Source organism: Mugil cephalus, chromosome 6 (genome assembly GCF_022458985.1).
Source record: "Mugil cephalus isolate CIBA_MC_2020 chromosome 6, CIBA_Mcephalus_1.1, whole genome shotgun sequence".
Lineage (NCBI taxonomy): Eukaryota > Metazoa > Chordata > Actinopteri > Mugiliformes > Mugilidae > Mugil > Mugil cephalus.
Window position 1 is genome coordinate 10,864,815 of NC_061775.1, and position 21,883 is coordinate 10,886,697.

Below are 21,883 nucleotides of genomic sequence, written 5' to 3' on the forward strand. Positions count from 1 at the left end.
TCATCAATCATCCATTCTGCCTCACCAGCAATTTGGTTAATTGTTCAACCGCCACACAATGAAGTATGCTTGACACAGCCTTTCACATCAGACTAAGTTGACACAAGGTAAGCAAGGCTAAGTTTGCCTTTTAAGTCCCTCTCCCTCAACAGCAGCCTGTCTGCGATTTAAAATCCATGCTGCGGCCGACCACATTAAAGTGTGCCCTTAGCCTACAATAAACGATCTTTTGCTCCCATAAAATGTCTTAAGTGTTTTTCCATAAAACAGAAAACACCCACGTGAAAACACAGTATGATTTACTGTAAACACACGGTTAAACCACCCAGTTATTGCTCTTAACCGCCTTTTTTCTTTTTTGATCTGTACAGATTAGAAGTCTGGTCTTTTACAAAAATTATGTATTATCATGTAAATTATATAAAGAGTCTCAGAGAAAACAGAGCTACACACCAGTAGCCCCAGCTGTATTTTTGTTTTCCTAATTTGATCGCATTGTCTTGAGTTCTCAATTCTAATTTAACCTGACCAAAGTTCAGTTCCTGCTAAACACTAACTCACATAAATGTGTTTTGCTGTAGTACTCCATCTCCGTACTCTGCACATATTTTTCTAAACAGATGATGGCATCAGAGGACCGATGACGGCACACTGTAAAAAAAAAAAAAAAAAAAAACAACCTGGACATTCAGTTTACTTTCTTTTTTAAACCCTTTCCACGGTTGGATTTGTTTTTCAAGGAGCACTTGCTCATGGAATAGACACAATATACACTACATTGAGAAAAGTATTCGCTCATCCATCCAAATAACTGTATTCAGGGGTTCTAGCTGTTTAATTTTGTTTTTGTTCCCACGCAGCAGCATTCTCTCACGCGTACTAAGTTTGTAGTATGTGAGATATGAGATTCACAAAGAACAATCTTTTGCTGTTTCAAAAGTTAATATGCCCTGCTTCAGTAGTGAGTAGCGATCTTAGTTCTTCCCATGGAGGCTCTGTCTTTGAATAAATTATTTCAGTGTTAGAAGTTGAGTGTGCTACATACTTGACTACTTATATTTTTTTCCCCCACTTTCTTTTTATTTGTTGATGTCAGCAATGTACGGACACACCTTTGTTCGCGTACGTCAACAACTTCAGTACTGATTAGTCCATGATAGAACCCACTTTAAACTAATCACAGATTAGCACAGGTACAAAATGAAAACAATCAAACCAAAAGCTTATGAAATGAATTCACAATGTAATATAAAACTTGAATAGAATATTATACCAGAAAGTATAATTAAATAAACAAATAAATGAACAGATGAAGCATGGGGAGTGATCTTTTTTTTTTTATTCAATTGGTGCTCATATTTGTACAACTTTACTGAGTACGTTGAATTCTGCCTTGAACTACAATTTCTACACTGCAGTTTTGGTGTGATCCAACCCCTCTTCCTGTGCTCTGTCGCCCCCAGCAGGCGCAGGGCGGCGGTGCTACGATCAAGCCACAATAGGCAGTAGGAGTGGACAATCCAGATCCGGGCAGGCAGTCTTGTCTCCACAGGGAGCAGCGCTGTGTGTAGGTGATACCGTCCGCCGCTTGCCAAACACCCCCATCTCTTTAGAAACAGGAGCCGGCGTCCGGAGCAGGATGTATTGATCTGTTTGCCTTGTAGCGCTTCTCCGGCGGATCCTCCATGCGTCAGCCGCGGGAATGGATCAGGAATCCGGTGCGGCGTCTGCGGGGAGTTTCATCTCCCTGAATGAGCACGAGCAGAGGTATTACTCAGGTCTCCACGGTCTGTGCCAGGCTGACACTTCAGGGAAACTGTCGTCCGTCAAAGTGGCAGAGCTGTTCAAGGCGTCTCAGCTACCTCCAGAATCCCTGCATAAAGTGAGTGCCGTCTGCGCGTGTGTCTGCGCCTGCTTGGTCATCACATGTTATCAAGTGTGAGGGGCTGAGAGCTGCGGCCGCTGCTCCCCCAAAACCTCGATGATCTGCAGGAGACAGTGAGCAGGGTCGAAATGACGAGCCTGGCTTCTCCTGTGTAAATCGACGAGCCATCATTTCATCCTCTTTAATTCTCATGGTGTGTTTGTGTATGTGTGTGTATGTTTCAGAGGTTTCACACGCCTCTTTTCTTCCCCCCCCTCCCTGTCATACAGGAAGCATGTCTCTTCACATAGCAGTGCATTTGTCTGTACGTCTCCTCTTTTGCTCAGTGCAAGTAATATGCCAAGAATGCATATTACAGGTTTTATTTTTAGGTTTTAGTTGCAGTACACCACGGTACAACACAGTGTACAGCGGAGCCTGTTGTGATCGATGGGGTTTCTGATGCGTTTGTATTAAATGCATTGACATTAATAGTTAGGTTTGAGGAATTTACTCTTTTTTTTTAAAAAAAAAAGAGGACATACTAGTGGTTTAGCTTTGTTTTTGTCACATTCAGTTAACATGTGACTGAACGAACGCCTGAGGCTCATGTGATGGTTTTTACTAGCTTTTGCTGATTGATGGATCATTTACTTTTGTTTTTTGGAGAGAATGATGGGAAATAGTGGGGCAACCAAAGCAATGGTTTCAGCTTTACAGTTGACCATTTTGCAACCAGTGCATATGTATTTCAGTTTTTGATTTCCAGTCTTTTTTTTTGTTGTTGTTGAGTTTAAAAGTCAGGAACTTGCTTCGTAAACCACCACAAAGGACACTGAAGCTGCTCTCAAGTCAAATTCGTACTGGTGTATAGGTGATCAGCTGTCACAGGGTCACTTGGTTTGAGTTGTAGTTTACAATGATTGTTGTTAGCTGGTGCTGGAAAGATGTTAATGCTCTTTTTTGACTTAGTTTGTTCACTGTGAGAGTCTATCGAACGTCACATGATTCTAAGAAGTAGGGTAACTTTAACGTGCTGCATAAATGATTGGAAATCAGTGCCTGCCTAATGCTGATTCTCTTTGCATTTTCTTGGTTGTGCTTCACAGAAGCTTTAGTAGAAGCTCTTTTCACTGACTCCTATGTAAATCAGCCAGTTCAGAGTCATTTTTGCTGACCCATCACAGGAATATAAACACATTTTTCCAGCTCAGATGAACACAGCGGGTCGCCGCCTCTGTTCACACCACCCTCTGTCCCGAGGGATCGACTCCCGGCGATGGCCGCCCATTGTGTGTGTGTATCTGTGTGGGTGTCAGGAAGCTTGGCACTGGGCTGCGCTTCCTTCCTGTCGGGCCTGGAACGCCGCCACCACACGGGGGTGATTGACGCAGCTTTTCTGAGCCGCGCTTGGCCCCGCTGCAGGATGCCTGCAGGATCACTTCTTGAGTCAGTGCTGACTTCTGGGTCGCCGTGTCACACAGTATCAGAGTAACGGTTAATTTCCTCTAGGCTGTAGGATGAGTTGAAAGCTCCTTTTCCAATTGTGTTGATTCTTGTGCGTTTTTTACTGTCTGTGCTATCTTACATTTGTCAAACCAAAGGTCATTTTCCATCATGTGATGCATGCAGAGATGTGGGTTTTTTTCAGACCTGATTCGTCTGCATTTAGCAGACGATTAGAGGAAGGATGTGTTTGTCTAACCTGTGTTTACGGCAGATAAGTAGAAAAGCATGACACTTCCTCCCGCCGCTGTGAAATCAGTTGTCGCGCTCATTACACTTATAGACTTGTAGAGACTTCGGGTCGTGCAGCTGTTGAGTGAGATTATATTTAACTCCGACTAATGAAGTCATGGCATAAATATGTGAGTGCTGTTGTAGTACAAGCTCGTGGTATTTTTTTTTTTTTTTACACTCAGATACCATGTCCTGGTACCTGCACAGCAAGGCTGTTCACGGATATGGCTGTCAAACCTGTCTGGCTAAGGTGTAAGGTGTGGTCACGTCTAGGTCTGGTGGTGCCAGCGTTTCTCACACTTAGAAGTACTTGAATCCTTTAGTGGAAACAACAACGTAAAAGTTGTATATTTCGAGTATTATCATCAAAATGTACTTCAAGTATAAAAACATAATAGTACTAGCTGATATGCAGTTTAGTGCACTGATTCCCGGCCTCAGGGCTTAGGCTGAAAAGAAAAATCTCACGGTGGCTGCTGCGTAATGTTTATTTTGTGTGTGAAATAATGAACAATTTGACTTCTTTTTGGGTGTGAACCAGCGATTTAAAACTAGAAGAATAGTGGAAATGCTGACAGCTGAAATAAAACAACATTGCACTCCTTTTTGTAGGTGACAAATGACGTGAACCACCAGCTTAAAGCTGTGAATGTGTAATATGAAGATGTAAAACATTTTCATATTCAAATCTGTTTATTTACATCGTGTGAACAAGAATCCAAATCGTCTCAAGGTGTTTCATTGGACCCAAGTCCTGAAACCTCATGAGCAAGCACTAAAATATCAAATAGTTCTTAATCTAAAATCACAATATGAAAAGTAGCTTTACACCTAAGATATGCGTGTTGGAAAGGGGCGTTTCCTTGTGAATTAGTGGCCTGGGGGAAAACAGAAATACATAGCTGGATAAGATAGACATGAGTCAACTAGTCAACTATTTTATTAACGCTTCAGTAGTGATACTGGTTAACATCAAAGATAAAACCAGGTCTCAGTCTAATTCAGAAGTCGAGTGTTTCCTGTGGCTGTGCAAGGTGTTGATGGGAAATCCCACTGCATAATTAAAGTCGTGTTTAAAGGCTCATATGTATCTGCATATCATTCTCATTTGTATTCTCAGTCAAGGCACATGATTCATTAATATCCACAGAGTCATAGCAGTGACGACCTAATACGCACTGAGATGTTTTCTGTTTTTTTTTTTTTTTTTTTTTTTGCAGTTTCCCATCTTCCTTAAATAACTTTTCCCCCTCAGGCTGTAGATCTGACTTGTCAGTCTGGTTCCTCAAGGCCTCCACCGTTGTTCCTGAAATAATCCCATCATCAATCTTCCTCCACTGACCTCAGGCGCACTCAGCAACACGGCAGACCTGACCTCCACTGTGTCCCTCTGAGCCCATCATGGGACTGTAGTTGTTTTGGATGTCCTGTTCCTTGTGAAAGCTGTCAGATGAATACAATGCAGGTCAAGCAGAAATAATATCTCATATGGCAGCGTGAGCCTCACTCATTGAGCCAGCCTTAACCTCATTAGACTATGGGGATTAACAGCACCCCCGTCATTCATATTTCATAAACACATACCAGAAAAGCTTGGGTCTGGCAATGTCACACTCTAAAGAGGACTTTTGGTAATCTCTTGTTGCCGCAATAAAATGGACGGTCTTGAGTCCGCCAGTCGCCCTTTTTCCATACTGAGGTGTTTTATTTGCTAAAATGTGTTGCTCCATATGAGTCCAGTCTGATTTGTAATGCAGATTAAAGTGTTGCCCTACTGAGCTGCTGGAGTTAGCATAGGTTCAGTCTAAAAAAAAAAAGGTAATCCACCTTTTTTTTAATTGTTGTTCACAGTTCATTAACATCACAAATAAAAGTAGAGAGTCCCAAAACATGCCCGGGAAAAAGTACAGGACTTAATGTTATGTACTGTGAAATTCAGTGTGTGAAGGTAAATATCTTCACCTGCTAATAGCTACCACCAGCAGCTAGTTAGCTTAGCCTGTAATGTAATTTTTACACTGATGTTCTTTGCATGATCAGGCTTAAAAAATAAGATATGTTATAACGTGTACGTTATTTACTATAGAAATCCGATAAACTGTTACCTTTGCTCAAAACCATGCTAGCTATCCCCCTCCAGTCTTGGTAAGCTAGCATTCTATGTTGGTGTAACTGAGTGGAATAGATTTCAGACTAACCTCCCCATTCAACATTTTTGTTTTTGTTTTTTTTTCCGACAGAAAGTTTATCTGGAGTCACTCTTTTGGAAAGCTTAGAAGCATAGAAATAGTTTATTTTTCAAGAACCCCCTTTTTACGTGGTTGTCCTACATAATCCTAATCTTCTTTGGTCCCGCTAAAGCGGTCATTGTACTTCCTAATCAAAAGAACACTGTATAAACAGGTCCTACTGTGCTGCTTATCCCATACATGATGTTTTATTTCTAGCTTTATTACAGCTAGTAACTTTGTACTGCACATGATCTTGATCAGGGTGTAAAATAATCACATGCTAGAGATTACTCTGCTTTAGATTAGGTTTGTGGAAAGTTGTTAGAAGAAGATCCCCGTGCCAATTTTTAGAGCGTGCAAGTTATAAAATATATACCCTCTGATTTGAAAGTTTTGCTTGCATTTTCATCTTATTCAGGTAACCGAAGTGTGTGGAGCAAAGCGCCTGGGCTACTTTGGCACACCCCAGTTCTACGTGGCCCTGAAGCTGCTCGCTGCCGCCCAGTCTGGTCTACCCATCCGCCTGGAGAGTGTTACGGCCAGTAAGTCTGCTCCTCGGAGAGGAGGCGTCTTATGAGAGCAAAAGGGATCAGGAGATTATCTTAACATGGCGGGCTTTGGTCTAATCTGGATCAAAGAGGAGTCCTGTGGAAACGGCTAAGTGGGTTTGCCCTTATTACAAGAGTGCGCAATCGGTCGCGCCCCAACCAAAGGAAAAATCTGTTTTCGCATAGCTTGATAGGTTATTAGAAGTACAATCAAAGTTTCATATTCAGTGTGGTGTGAAGCAGTAGCTCGCCAAAGCAGTGTAAGCCCTGTAAAGGCACTCTGCCTGGTTAATTCACCCATTGTAATTGGAGTTGTATTAAAGGAACAGGAAGCTGTCAATCTTTAAAAGTCATGGTCAACAGAACAATGTTTCCCTGACAGATCTACCTCTGCCCAGATTTGTTGGGCTGAAGAATGAGCCAGAGATGCGATATCCAGCTGTTCCTCCCGTCTTAGACGCTCAGGGGGCTCACTGTGGGTCTGCACCCAGTTCTCTCTCCTGGACTCCAGCGGACAGGAACATCTTCCGACACCCCGAGGCCAGTGTAGACAAGAAGGTGAGCCTGGCACGGAGACGTCTAACCCGGTTCATACGCGGTGTTAACATGCGTCCAGGGTGATCCGATCACAAGTGGGCAGTGAAAAATATACTCCGGACGTATTGAGGACACCCTTAAAATCATCTGGGCTGTGTTTGGCCATGTTATTTTAGCAATATGAATACATAATACCTCCCCAGGGACAAATTAAGTATCTGAATCTGCTGATAACGTCTTACCACACTCTGATAGCCTGACTTCCTCTGTGTAATCTCATTTTGAGCCACGGTTTCAAGTCTTGCTAAGTATGGCAGTGCTAAAAATGGCCTCAAAACGGAGAAAGGTGGCTCGTGATCTAACCTAGCACCAGAAGAGAAAACGCACAGCTTCTATTAGTGCCACTAAACGTCATGCGTGCGCTGCCACCTTCCATGCGTGCAGCCCACAGTCGCGTATGAGCCGCAGGCGTGGATCACTGTTCAGCGTAGTATGACCAGGAACGGCGCACTGAGCAAAGACATTCCAGTCGGCTATAACCGCCAGAGCAGAAATGCCTCGTTGATGAGAGATTAGAGTAGAATGACAAGCTTCATTCAGGATACCAGACTGATAAGAATTCCATGCCAATTTGTCATGGATCAGCTAAGGAGCTGGTGTGAGCGTAGGATCACTAAAATTGGATGAAGAAGACTTTTTTGATCAGAGATTTTAGCAACTTGCGTCATTTGGCAGTATTTAAAATGTGGCATCCATTGCATGAATGTGTGATATTAGTTCCAGAGCAGAACTTTTATATTTTATACTCAAACTTTCTTGGTTAAGGTGTAAACTATGAGCCATAATGTTCCATGTCCTGACACTGGCAGCCTGTCCTGTACTCAAACCTCAGCCGTCACACTGTGCAGCAATGTGCTCGAGTAATAACTCAAAGAATATGCATTTTCTTTATGTATGTGAAATAACAAATCAATTTATTCTGTTCTTGTGCTGGAAGGAGTCTTGGTCACCTCCATCATCACCATCCAGTTCACCTCCTCGGTCACCACTGACCTACCGCAGCTACCAGTACGCCAAGCAGAGAAATGGGGTGGACTCACAGATCGGTAAGACTGAATCGCCTCCTACAAACAGAACAACATATTACTGTCTGTGCTATAAATTAGCACGTTTTTAGCTTTCTTTCACACATGCATTATTCATGAGCAAATGAACTGAAATGTAAATGAAATCAGATTAATCCCAGACACCTGTTTATTCCTTCAAACCCTTGGTTCTCTCATCTCGCTTCTCTCTTGTTCTTTTGCTCTGTAAATTCCTCATTCGGTCAGATCACATTTTTCGGGGTTTCGATCAGCAGGAAGCCGCCGCTTTTTGGTTTCAGGTGTCTCCTCCAGAAAAGCTGTGTTTTTCTCTTCTGTCCTTCAGGCTATGAAAGCAAACATTCCTCGCGGCCCGTCGTTCAGCTGGAGCAGCATTCTTCGCCCAGTAACTTTGGGACCAAACCCACTGTGGAGCATCCAGCTGTAGCTCGGGTACAGTCTGAAAACATTCAGCACTTGCCGTATGCGTGTTCCCTTTGTCATCTGTCAGGTCTGCACAACGTTTTGCTTTGCATATCCGCTCAGGCTTCCTCGGCGGAGAGGCTGGACCAGCAGGGCGTACTGGACTACACTGATGATGACCCATGGAGGATCACTGAAGAACAGCTGGAGTATTACACCAATCAGTTCAAAAGCCTGCAGCCTGACCTCGGGGCTCTGATCTTAGGTACGGACTCGGCACCAGCTGCACCTGCTTGTCGACTGAAAACGATACCATAATGCTCTTTTTTTTGAATAACTGTTTGCTATTCCCAGGCGCTGTAGCAAAGAACTTCTTCACAAAATCCAAGCTCCCCATACCAGAGCTTTCCCACATTTGGTGAGTGCTGACTCACTCTCCTAGTCTGTCCTTGTTCTGATCTGTGGTCATTTGGGTGTTTGTCAGCCAAGCTCCTCATGCATGCCCACTGAGGCAGAGGCCGCGTTTTAAAAGTGCAGTCCTGTACAGTTCTTATCAGGCTCAAAGAAAAGAGGCTTCACAACAAGAGCTGGTTGACTGAAAAAAGAGAGGCTTACTGAATAACCGTTGATATATATTTTTAATTTAATATTTAATGATAGCTTGACCTTATGTGTTTTCTTGCGGAATTTCAAAAAACGACCACCAGCACCACCACCCTCATCTCTGTTTGCTCAACATACCATAGCCAGCAGATAATTAATTAATTATTAATAATTAGCTTAGCATAGCACAAACACTGGAGACATTGGTGAAAAAACCTACCCTAAGTCCAAAGGTAACACAACCTACACAAGTACCAAAATATTTAATTTTTGTATAGTTTGGGTATAAATACCCCAAATGAAATACAGTATAATAGATTGTTAGACATAGACGCTGTAACCTATACACGTATCAGACGCCGGTGTATAAAAAAGTCACCAGTCAGGGTTTCATTTTTGTTTCTACTTCCTGCTTCACTTTCAACATTAGTGGCTGAAACTTACACCAAAACCTATGAACCTACGACATGCTTGGCTTGGTTAGCTAAACCTCTGCCATGTGCTGCTCGTTGGCAGCCGTATGCTAACCGCTAATACAGTGTGATGTTCCATCACACTGTATTAGCAGTTAGCTTCATTTTACTGGTCTGTACGTTTAAAAATAATGTGCCTGTAATTTATATATATATATAATAATATATATATATATATATATATATATATATATATATATATATATATATATAGAATGAACTCAGTTTTATAGCGTAAATTCAAGGCTGAATGCAGATATTATGAACCATTTGAATACAGTGTATGCATCTCGTGTTTTAATTTAACATGTGTATCATTGTTATTCAGAACCTAAATTAAATAGTTTGTGTCATAATTCCAGTCTCAGATTTTACAACTGTTCTTCACGTTTTCAACTGATCTTTTAAGGGAGTTGAGCGATGTGGATAGAGATGGAGCTCTCACGTTCTCTGAGTTCTGCACAGCCTTTCACCTGATTGTGGCACGTAAGAATGGTTACCCCCTCCCAGAGAGCCTTCCCCCAACCCTACAGCCAGGGTTCCTGCAACCCGAAGAGGACATACCTGATACTCCTGAAGTAAGGGACTCGCATAGAAACTGTGTTCAGTCTGGAGGTCGTTCTTCAGCCTTGATTCAAAATAAAACTCTTTAAATTGTGCTTTTTTTGGCAGAGTGCAGAGCCGTTAATTGTCTTTGAGGATACAGGACCGAGGCCCAGCCAGATGGTAAGACAAATGCTCCGACACCAAAATAAGCACCACCTCTTTCCGGCCTGTAGGTGGCACTAACAAGCTAAAAATGACACAGACGAGCCAGATGAGTCCAAGAGCTGTGCTGTTCCATCCAAGAGTTTTTACTTCCTGAAATGCATTTGACACTTCACATGATTTCAGTTTCTGTAGGCAGTGATGGTGTGTCCCGTGCTTTGTGTTTCCTTAGGATCGAGGCCTCGCAGACAGGCTCCAGCCCAGCATGACAACAATAAAACAAGATCTGAAAGAAGAATCTAGTAAACAAGGTACATTATATTACATTCTGAATCACTTTGTCTGACTGGTCAAAAAGCACCCCAAGGCAAAAACAGTTTTCAGTTTCGCCTCCATTTTCTTTTTTATTTTAAAACTACAAAACTGAACCTCAGAATAAAATACCACGCGCAAATGATCAAATTAAGTGTACACATTCCTTCTACCGTTGTTCCAGGCTGTACGCAGTAAAAGGGAACAAGCTATTTCTTAGACTCACAGAATAAAAGCAGACTTCACCTGTCCCAGTTAATACAATACTAAAACTGTCTTTATTACTGTGTCTACAGAGGCAAGCGTCAAGATGGTGACGACATCTCGGGAAAAACAGACTGCACAGCGATGTGGTTTTCCTGAGAGGCCAGGTGACTCTAAAACCCCTTTTAACGTGGCAAACCGGAGGGATTTCTCTGTTTCTGTTCACACGTACATGATGAGGTTTCAGATGTGCAGGTTTCGGATGTGGCCAGGGTGGCGGGGAACCACATGTGCTATTCTATTCTAAGTGCTTTGGTTGGGTTGGCTGTTTCTCCTCCTTTGTCTTATTTGATGAAGATATCCAATCGACTGATGTGTGATTTAGCTGAGACTCTCAAAAAACTGCTTAACAAAGTGCTCGTTTTCCATTTACAGCTGCTCCAGTAAGACCTTTGTTCATGTAACGTGTATCTGTCCCCGCAGAACCGCCTCACGACCTGGACCCACAGATGAGGACAAAAACTAGACCAAGGTGAAAATGACGTCTTTCAAACGCAGGAACGAATTAAATAATGTCCTGTAGCCATGTGCTGCTCAGTCACCCTCATTACATTCTGAACCTCACGTCACCTCCAGGTCCTACTCGAGCACTTCTATCGAAGATGCCATGAAGAAAGCAGAAGAGCCCCCCACCCCTCCTCCTCGACCCCAGAAGACCCACTCCAGGGCCTCCTCGCTGGACCTCAACAAGCTCTTCCAGCAGGGTGCTCCAGGTACCGTCCTCATAGATAAGTGGTGTGACACCGAGAGGTGAGAGTTCTCCTTTCACGAGGGACAAAAGCAGAAACAGATGGGTGGTTTCTGTTTGTTCAGTCTGAAATGCGAGAAGCTCACTGGAGTACAAGTCACTTTATGGTTAGAAAAGTATGGAAGGTATATGAATGTTGGAAGAGCAACATCTAGGTATATTTTCATCAGTGTAGACCTTAGTGAATATTTTTTCTCGGATGATTTTAGGTGTAAAAGGTGGATGGTTGTTGCCTCCAGCCCTCCCACCTAGACCACTGACCTCACAGGTGAGTCTTCTTTAATTACAGATCATCATAGCAGCATCAGTCTAATCAATCTAAGGTGCCCTCATGAAGAGAACAAAGCGTGGGCCGTCTTTTAAACGTAAATATAAATGTCTCATAAATGAATAATCCAGGAAAGATCTGGTTAATCAGTACCTCATGTGTCCTTTGTCAGGTTCCTCATTTCACCAGCGTTGCAGAGAAGACTCCCCAGAATAAAGTGCAGCAGCCGAACTTCGCCGACTTCAGTCACTTCAGAGAAGAGGTGAGCGTAAAACCTGACGCACGACTGATTTTCCGTCTTAATTGGTCTCGGCTGAAAGCGTGTCAGGCAGCAACGCGGGCTTTTCTGGCGCTCAGAAAAACATGCAGCTCGTAGTAGCTTCAGACATCCCTTTCAGGATGTCAGGGTTTTCCACTGCATGACTTTCCATCTCAGATGCTGCGCCGTAAATATGTCGCCGAGGTCGTGTCTGTCGAACGCACGAGCGTCTATTTTGAGGCTCGAATACACTTTAAAGGTTATGCCAGTGGTGCAGATCAGAGTCTGCATCTGCTGGCTGCAAATGGAGACATGGGGGGATTTATTTAAGGCGTCGAGTCTCAACGTCGGTGCGCGGAGGTCTCATGTTACACCGGGCAGTTTTGACATGTCGTGCATGTTTACATAGCCTGTTGATGAATAATGTGCAGTTTGATAACCTGAAGTTTGAAAGACCTCACACTGAAAACAGAAATGGAAGGACAGATATATAAGGCTGAACTTCAGTTTGGATTTGGAATAAATAAATAATCATTTTGAATACTGCTGTGGGTGCGAACCTTTAATATTTCCTCTTCTCCCAGTGGGCAGTCTAATCTAGGACCATGAACAAACACCATATTAGGAAGTAACCTTGTTCAGTTAATGCACTTTACCAGTTAGATCACAGCAAAGCACCTTAAACCACATGACATGTGCTGTTGATGAAATTGTACTGATGCTCTGGATGATTTATAATAACCCATGTTCTAAACATCACAACTGCTGTAAAATAAGTGACACTAATGGTAATTACTGCAGGTAACGACGACACATTGACCCATTGCATAGTAATGTATGTGCACCAATCAGGCACAACATTATGACCACTGACAGGAGAAGTAAATACCATTGACCATGTTATGACAATTCAGTGTTCTGCTGGAAACTTTTGGACCTGACATGTTACACGTACCACCCACCTAGACCAGACCAAGCACCACCAGCCCATGGCCAATGATCAAAGTAGCCATCCCCTTAGCAGGATGCAGCCTGACACTCGCACAAAAACGCTTTAGGCACAACTAAAAAAAAAAATACATGAAAAACAGCACAATGTGTTGACCTGGCCTCCAAATTCACTAGATCCCAAACTCATCCCCTCCCCCCAACCCATAGCACCCAGAGACCCCCACCAACAGCGTCCTGTCACCAGGACACCCTCAGAAGGCCCATGTGCATTCTCTCAAGGGAGACAGTATTAGGTTATAATGTTATGCCTGATGAGTGTAAGATTGTACACATGTTGTTGGACTCAGTTTTCTGAAAAAGTTATTTAAAAAAAATGTCATTCTCAAAGATTTTGTAGGTTTCTGTAGAATCATTTAGCTTTTGTCCTCTTTGGGCCTCTGGCTTTTATTTAACAAATCAGATTCACCTTTAAATTTCAAGGTTACATCAGGTAAGGATTAATGATATAATCATTATGAAAACACAGACTATTTGTTTTATATATATATATATATATATATATTTTTAAATAGCCTCACTGACACAAAATATTCCTATCCTGAAAGTATTTGTTGCCTGTGCCTGCAGGGAGCTCTAGGGAGCACTTCAGGGTTTTTATGAAGATAAGGGTAAAGACATTACCTACACGTGACTCCACTTCACTGTGTCACTTTACTTTTAGTTTTCCTAACATCACTCGATTTCCCTTTCGCTTCACCTCACACAGTTTCATCTGTCTGCACTCCTTCACTTTAGCTTAATTAATACTTCAGGCCACGTCTCGTCCATTCATGTCACTTTACTTCATTGGTTCTCGTAAGTTGTTTCACTAATATGACCTGATTTTTCATTTTAACTCCTAAAAATATGTTTCTATTGTTTTTTTTAAATTAACCTCTGTTTATTTTTGTGTCTCTGCTGCTCCTCTCGTCATTTAACTTGATTCCACATAACTTTATTTTACCTTACGTTGTGTAAATTTACTTAACCTACTTTTCCTAAACCTACTTTACTTCACTTAATTTTAGCCTTACACTCCTCTTGACCGGAATTTAGTTTAATTAACCCCTGTTGACTTGATTTCTTCAAACTTTATTTAATTTGACTTTTCTGTCACCATACAGGGTCTGGCCCTTTTCATTTGCTGCTTCGATTCATTTCACCCTTATTTTATTTCACAAACGTCTCAAGTGATGACAGTGCGGCCAGTATGAAGTTACTGCGAATGTTGATGCTGGCCCGTCAGAATTTAAAATTAAATATTTGTATTTTTCCAACAGAACTAAATAGATGCAGTATTTCTTTCAGTCTAGCTTTCATCCATGCTCGTGGAGACCCGCTGTCTCCTCCTGAGAGTGCAGAGAGCCATTGATCCGTTGCACATGTTAAAACATTCAGACGTAGTGAGACAGGGTCCAAGTGGTCTCTTTCCTATTCCTCTTTTCTGATCTCAAACTTTACTCATCGTTGCACACCTCGTGGATTTGGAAAAAGCTTTTGCCAAGCATTGCACTCAATTATTCTAGTTAAATTAAGCCAATCATAAAAAAAGGATGTTCCTCGGGGTGGCACTACCTCGGCATTGCCAGCCTTCACGTCGCTGCCGCTGCAGCGAAACAGCCATAACCTACAGCTGATGTGGCCGCATACGCTACTTATGAGCTCCTGTGGTTTAGTGCCACTGTGGCAACTTCTACTACAGCGCCTTTAAATGTTTCCATGCTGCGGTTGTGTTTCACATCCATTTGAGATTCACTGGAGCAGTGAATCCCGGGGCCATTTATTCAAGGAGCTGGTTGCGTTTTTTCAGTGAAATACATTTCTAGGTCTTTGGGTACAATTTACGGCGGGAGCCTGTTAAAATCATCAGGAAAGCCCAGGCATTTCAACTGCCACCACAAAGGAGACAGCAGCATAAATTAGTGGATCGAATTCACTAAATCCTACATTAACAGATGGGAAATATTGTTCAAAAACAGAAAGGCACAGACATAGGTGCTGCCTAGTGAGAAATGCCAATGTGCAACCGATGTAGTACAAAACTAAAAAGTTTAACGTGTTGGTCCCTTCCTCACACTTTTGAATGCTGAATGGAGGCAGGTGGCGATACATTAAACTGTACGTCTAAGGTTTAACTGATGGCTAAATGCAGCGAGGTCATTTATCACGGTGGAACAGGCAGGAAGCCGTGTCTGGAGAGCACTACGTCGTGGTTCCTGCAGGAACGGTGCTGATTTATCCAGATACAGTTCTCTTAGGAGTCCCTTCATGTCATTTTACCTCCCTGTGGCATCTCGCGGCTTATGTGTCCAGTGTCCGAGCAGGTCACTTATTTCTGTTTTTATTTTTGTTCGTGTGGCAGGAGGAGAGCGGCGTGAAACCAGAAGAACCGGGTCTGTCCTCTCGATTCGGACCAAGCACTGAAGACTTGACAAAACCGTCAAAACAGGTCGGAGGTCCTTAGTGACATTACGCTTGAGAGCCATTCTGGTGTGTCCATCTGATGAGCTGTCTGAGCTTTGGTTTTCTCAACATTTCAGGACATCACCGGTGCGTCTCACAGCCAGGCGCCACAGAAGCCGGTCCGCAGGAAATACCACCCAGAGAGCCAAAACCTGGAGACTGTACCTCCACCTGCCATGCCGTTTCCTCCCCCTGCCAAACCTCCTCAAAAGTTAGTCAGACCTTTCACTGTTGGCACGTTTCAGTTCAGTGTAATAGAATTTGAGTGCTTAACTGAGCCGCAGCTGCATAAACTAATGGTGGGAATTATTAAGAAGGAAAGGTTGCTTGTGATAAAACTGCTCTAATTAGATCAAATGAGTAAATTCAATGTGGTTACAGTTGGTTTTTAGTGGCAAGTCCAAAGAATGTTTCCTCTGTGTTATTTTACCATGTTGTTGCTTGTGAGGTAGCTTGATTCTGGTGTCCCTGAACTTGGCATGTTTCAAGCCATGTGTTGGTGCCCAAAAAAATTGAAGGGAAAACCTTTTTCCTTATGAAGACACCAAGAATCACTGACATGCTAACTACATAGCTAGCTGCTAGCTGTCAAAGCTCCTCAGAAAAATGCTTGTTGCCCGGGAGAATCACTCATTGACAGATCACCTGCTAAGTATTTAGACCTGTGTCAGGTTAACAGACTTTTGTTTCTATCTCTGATCATTAGCATACCTTTTTTTTTTTTTTTTTTTTTTTTTTACACTGGAAAAGATTTAAAAGCTCACTGACTAAAAAAACATGGACTGTTAAAGATGGACCAAGGGACAGCTCCTCAGTGAAGCCAAAGCATGTAGAGCTCCCCTGGTGGTTCGCTGCAGTATAGCTCATAAGCTCCACACCTATGTTTGTGCATAGGACACATTAAATACATTTTTCAATGATGATTTCTGACATTTTAGTTAGTTCATATAATGCTGATGCATCTTCAAGTGTCCAGTTGTTTTCTGATGAGTTTCAATTTAGTTGCTTATTTGACACCACAGAAACAGGATGTGGCATCATGATGTTCTGCCAATTAAAATGAAAAAAAAAAAAGTACATAAGTGAAGCGTATAATCCAACTGTTCATTGTAACTGATGGAGGTAGAGCAGAGTGCAGTATTAATCAAAAAATAGTCTCCACACTTGGACATTACTGCTCAGACTCTCAAGATGGCGCCCCCTGTATCCCTGGAATTCAGTTTGACCAAAGGAAGGAAGTGGAGACGATTTGTCTGTATTTGATACAGTCTATGGCCTAACACAAAAGGCATAATAATAATTACCTTGTGAGTTAAGCGGCTAGAGAGTCAGTGACAGTGAATATGGCAGTCAGGCGGATACAAGCACAAATTCTAATGTTGCTCATGTCTACCTGATGTGTAAGTAACCAGCTGTTTTCTGACTTGCCACACAAAAACAGTCTCTGTACATTTTCTTGCCCCCAAGTGGCCAAAATGTCAATTACACCCTAGGTACACGCTGTGAGGAGATCGTAAAAACCCAGAGAGGGGAATTCACACCACACCCTAACTCCCCATAATGGCTCTAACATGTGTGCGCCTCTGTCTCCCCATTAACCAGACAGTCCATTGAAACTGTCAGTGCAGTAGAAGGTGACCCTCAATAGCAGTGATGACTAGCCTAGCTATGGCTGGTTGATTGATGGTCTTTGGATTGCTCTGATCCTTTTGATGTGAACCATCTCAATCCAGTTTTAGTGTTTGTAATTCTAGGCATTTTACTCCACCCCTAAGAGCTTTGTTAGGCTGGGGGAAAAAAAATGAAGATACCAGTCAAACGTTTAGGTGTGTCCAAACTTTTGACTGGTCGTGTCTGTTATACTTTTAGTATGGTAATGATATTTTTATACCTAAAAGTTAATTTATAATAAAAAACTGATGAAATCCTTTCTTTCAGGCTCCTGTCCAGACAGAAGAGGGAGATCCAGATGGCGATCCGTAAGAACAAGGAATCCAACGCCGTGCTGACACGCCTCAACAGTGAGCTCCAGCAGCAACTTAAGGTCTGTTCATTTTCTGTTCCTCAGACCAAACTCTGCTTCTTAGGAACCAATATGTACACAATTTGTTACTGAAGGAATTTCTGTCCATCTGCGTGAACTTTCTGACACTCCCTGCCCTCATCCGTCTCCCCTGGGAAAGTCTGCTATACAGCTCTTAGAAAGTACATGTAAGTAAGGGTGTGTGCCTGACGCACATAACTATAGAGTAGTTTCAAACTGGACAGTTCAATCAAAAAGCGAAATAACCGTGCGTTTCAGCCGCAGCCAAGAAATCGTGGCAGTGTTCACGTTAACAGGGTTTGAAAAGCTCTCGATTGTGTGTCAAACGTTGAATTCTGCTCATTTGCAACTGACAGCAAATGCTCCCACCGGTCCAAGTTGGTGAAAAGCCCCCAAGCTCAACTGTCTGCTCCCCTACCCATCACTCATAGCTGAACTAATGGCAAAGACTTGGCTGTTTGCACTGGGGATCTGCCTCTGGCACACACACACACGCTCACAATTGGAGCACATGCTGCATGCCTGCCATTCTCCTCGTAAATGATCCAGGAGTGAAAACTTCACGCTCACATGCAGAGCTTTTATAGCTTTAATACAGCAGAGGATGGAGAATAAAAAGAAAGGAGAGCTCGCATCAAATGACCTATTTTTAACCCATTCATAAATATGACGCAGACAGGCTGTCTGGTCCCTCAGATTTGAAGGTCTCACTGTCCTGGTCCTTCTCCCATTTGTCAGAGGTCATCCGGGATGGCATTTATTCACTCTAATTCTGCTACGTCCTCAAAGCATCCGTGGAATTCTGCAGAGAAAGGCATATGTGTCTTTATATAGACTCGGGCCTTGTTGAAATACCAACCAGCCACTGGCATTCACAACTGTCTTCTTCGAAATAGAGCCTGGGCCGGTCAGGGATCCAACTACAACAGGGTGTGTGTGAGTAAAGAAGGAAGGCTGAAGGCAAAAGGTTGTTCCTTGACTTTTCTCTGGGACATAAAATCTTTGAATTGTAGATTCAAATCCACACAAATTGAAAATAAATAAATAAATGTATGTGTATATGTTCCAGTCAGGGTGTTTTCTAATTCAAAAGAAGGAGATATTTGTGAATATACCAGAAGATCTACAGATCTTTGCACCCTTTAGAATATTCTAGGACTTATGTCGACATTTTGTAGCAGAGATGCACACAATGGGTATTTCCACTGGGGATAATCTTCTCTTTCATCTCAGGTATGAAATGCACTGAACTCTATCAGCTTAGGTTCCTCACTCTTCTAGTAGCAGAGCTTTTCATTCACCATAACTCCAAACCCCATAATGTTAGCAAATCCATACCATCCTTAATTTAAGCAAAAAAAAAAATAATAATAACCCCTGATAAACCCCTGATTTAGCAGAAGAGGTTTTGATTTTATCCGCGCAGAGAAGCACTGCTGCTCCGGCTCTGTTTATCCCATTCTTTTCCACATGATTGATCGGTCATGGTAGTGAGATGATGCCCGATAGTGTCCGCTTCATAAAATGATTTGATTGTAAATGCTCCTGAGCTGTTCCCATCTTAGTTTCAAATCAAAAGGAAATAATCCAGCTAACATCTTTTTATGGCGTGAAGGTATCTCCTTCCTAAGTCTGTTTTTAGTTTCCACACCTCCAAATCTAATAACCACATTGTCATAAGTTTAGCTCAGCTCTGTTTATCACTGCCCTTATGGCCTTTTGTCCAGTGCGGTGTGGAGACTGACGCCACAGCGTGGACCAATAAAATCATTTCTGTACATATTTCACATTCTCATATCAATCTGTACCACGTGAGGTGGCCAACTGAGCTGACCTTCTCATTATGGTCATGTTTTACAGTGTGATTAACATTAGCATTAGAAATCTTGGCGCAGATCTCTGTTACCAGAATAAACAGACAGTCATCTTGACTCAGATGCTATCCTAACATTACAGGGTACAGGATGCTCCTGTGCTGTGTGACGCGGCCGGGGGCTTAGATTCCAAATATTAATGCTGTAAATCAACATTCACATAATTATAGCAGCATAGCTCAGCCTGACTGCTCTGATGGTGTCGTAAAATGTTTCATTGAGATTGTTTCGAACATTCTTGGTCCCCAGAGGAGGAATCTTAATGACGTGGCGGTTTTGATTTAAATGTTTTAAAGTCACTATAACATTTGGAACAACCATTCAAGTTCCCCTCAGGACATGTTGTGCATTAAACCTTCCTGAAATAATCATGGTAGCGTTATTATAGTGGGCGTGTTAGCGTGGTGCTTATGTAAGACTCACATGAGTCTAGCAGAGAACCCCAAACGAGCAACTAACAAAAAAAAAAAAAAGGAAACGAACTCTTAATCCAAGAAAAACAACTGAGAGTGTTTGGAGTAGTGCATTGCTCCCACAGCTGAGAAAAAACCCAGAGTCCAAATATTAATGGCGTACATATTCAACACTTACATAATCAGTTCCACATTTTTGACTGACTGAACTGACCTCATGGTCCTTTCTCCTGTGCTACGTTTGGACTCACTTTACATTTTCTCCATGTGCTATTCATTTTGTCCTGAACATGAATATTTTGTGGTGGAAACAACGTTACATCCTTTGGGGACCGCTGGCGGGGTTTTAACTCCGCTCTGGTCACCATGGCGAACAAAGCAAACAGCGTAATTACCGCCCGAGGTGCACGTCTTGTTCAGACCGCAGTGATCACAGGTTGTGTTTTCTTTCGGTTCGGCTGCAGGTGGTCCATCAGGAGAGGGTCACCTTGGAGTCCCAGCTGGAGGTCCTGCGGCCCCTGGCCTCGACATGACTGAGCCTCAAGTCTGGCTAGAGTCACGTTACCAGTCCTTCGACGGGACACGTGGGTTTCTCTGTTAAACATGAATGTTGGTTGGTGCAGGAAGTTGTTGTTTTTGTCCTGAATAAATGTCAAAGGGCTGATGATAGGAGCAAAAGTGCATTGTTGACTCAACAACCAGGGATGTTACTCTTCTTTAATCTCTTTAACCCCAGTCCTGTCATGTTACTTTGTCTTACTTTTAATGATGTCTTGCAGGAATAAACCGTGCATTTTTAATCACTGTATAGTATGAACGTTTAAAAAAAGAAAAGAAAAAAAAATCATGTTTCTGATTGTGACATTCTAACTTATTTTTGTCTTTTGGTTCAACATTAGTTTCTCTCATATGTCTTATATTGTTTACAAGACATGTAACAGTTGCACACATATGGCCATGACTACAATGTGTTTCTGTGGTAATCATGGAATTAAAACCCTCCCAGCTTTCCTTTTTACATAGTCACATACATGGTCTAAAGCAAGTGATGGTGCTACAGATTACAACCCTTTTTGCACTTAAAGAAATGAAAATGCACATTTGCAAGGTTAATGTCTTGATGTTAGCAAAAGCCACATCAGATGTTCATTGAACATAGCATATTTAAACTTCCGCACGAAATGTGTTTGTTGAATAACTGTAGCAGTGGGACACTGAAGAATGTTGACACTGGATTTGTATGACACATTTTACTTGAAAAGTTGCTCCTCTTCTTCATTTTAGCGCGGCAGGTCCGAAACGAAACCTGACGATGTTTTCATTTATGTTAATTATATATTATTTTTCCAGGCACTGTTCGTGATTTCACTGTTATTCAAGTTGGGGAAAAAATAAAATCCAAACACCGAACCAGTGTTTACGGCCAAAAGAAAGACGAGAAAACGAGCACAATGTTCCTGTCGTGTTTTGCAGGATGGATTTCAAAACAGACGACGTCTGATTAGGCAGATGAGGTGTTGATTTCATCTACGCGTAGACGAGGTGCTGCTCAAGCTTGCTTTAGACCTTTTTTTTGTTTTTTTTTTATTTTCCACATGATTGATTGGTCACGGAAGTGATAATGGGATGATGGCATGCCTGATACTGCATGTTTGCTAAAATGAAGTGAGGATTGGATTGTAAATTTGCCTGTAATGGTGCACACAAGTGAGCTCTGGGTTGAAGACAATAATCAAATTAATCAATAAAGTTGTCTATTTTTATTGCTTGAAGTTATCTTATTGTGAGGCCGTTTCAGTCATTTACTAGTGTGTACTGAAAGCTAAAGCAGGAAGCTTTGCTGACGTCTGGATGTAGTGACAGATCTATCAGCAGTCCTCATGGGTACGAGAGCAAAAGAGATGGATCAAACGGACTGTAGGCATAAACCTCTAGCCCTCACGCAGCAGCTGGGCTTTCTCTGACACAGACACAACAACCAAGGGTCAGTCAGACCTCCACTGATGGCTGTATTCCCAGACCCTCCACGACTGCCATCC

The 21,883-nt window shown here is 42.4% G+C and overlaps 1 protein-coding gene across 1 annotated transcript; it reads left to right on the plus strand.

Annotated features, from left to right (window-relative positions):
• The first annotated feature begins 1,383 nt into the window (after positions 1-1,383).
• Positions 1,384-21,607, plus strand: reps2 (RALBP1 associated Eps domain containing 2). The gene is made up of 19 exons (XM_047588122.1): positions 1,384-1,882; positions 6,254-6,377; positions 6,766-6,941; positions 7,918-8,026; positions 8,349-8,455; positions 8,549-8,690; positions 8,780-8,843; positions 9,911-10,079; positions 10,174-10,227; positions 10,442-10,520; positions 10,818-10,892; positions 11,209-11,257; positions 11,362-11,498; positions 11,743-11,801; positions 11,974-12,063; positions 15,413-15,499; positions 15,591-15,724; positions 17,452-17,557; positions 20,309-21,607. The coding sequence occupies exons 1-19, from the start codon at positions 1,703-1,705 to the stop codon at positions 20,375-20,377; spliced, it is 2,010 nt and encodes a 669-aa protein (XP_047444078.1). The 5' UTR covers positions 1,384-1,702; the 3' UTR covers positions 20,378-21,607.
• The last annotated feature ends 276 nt before the right edge of the window (positions 21,608-21,883 follow it).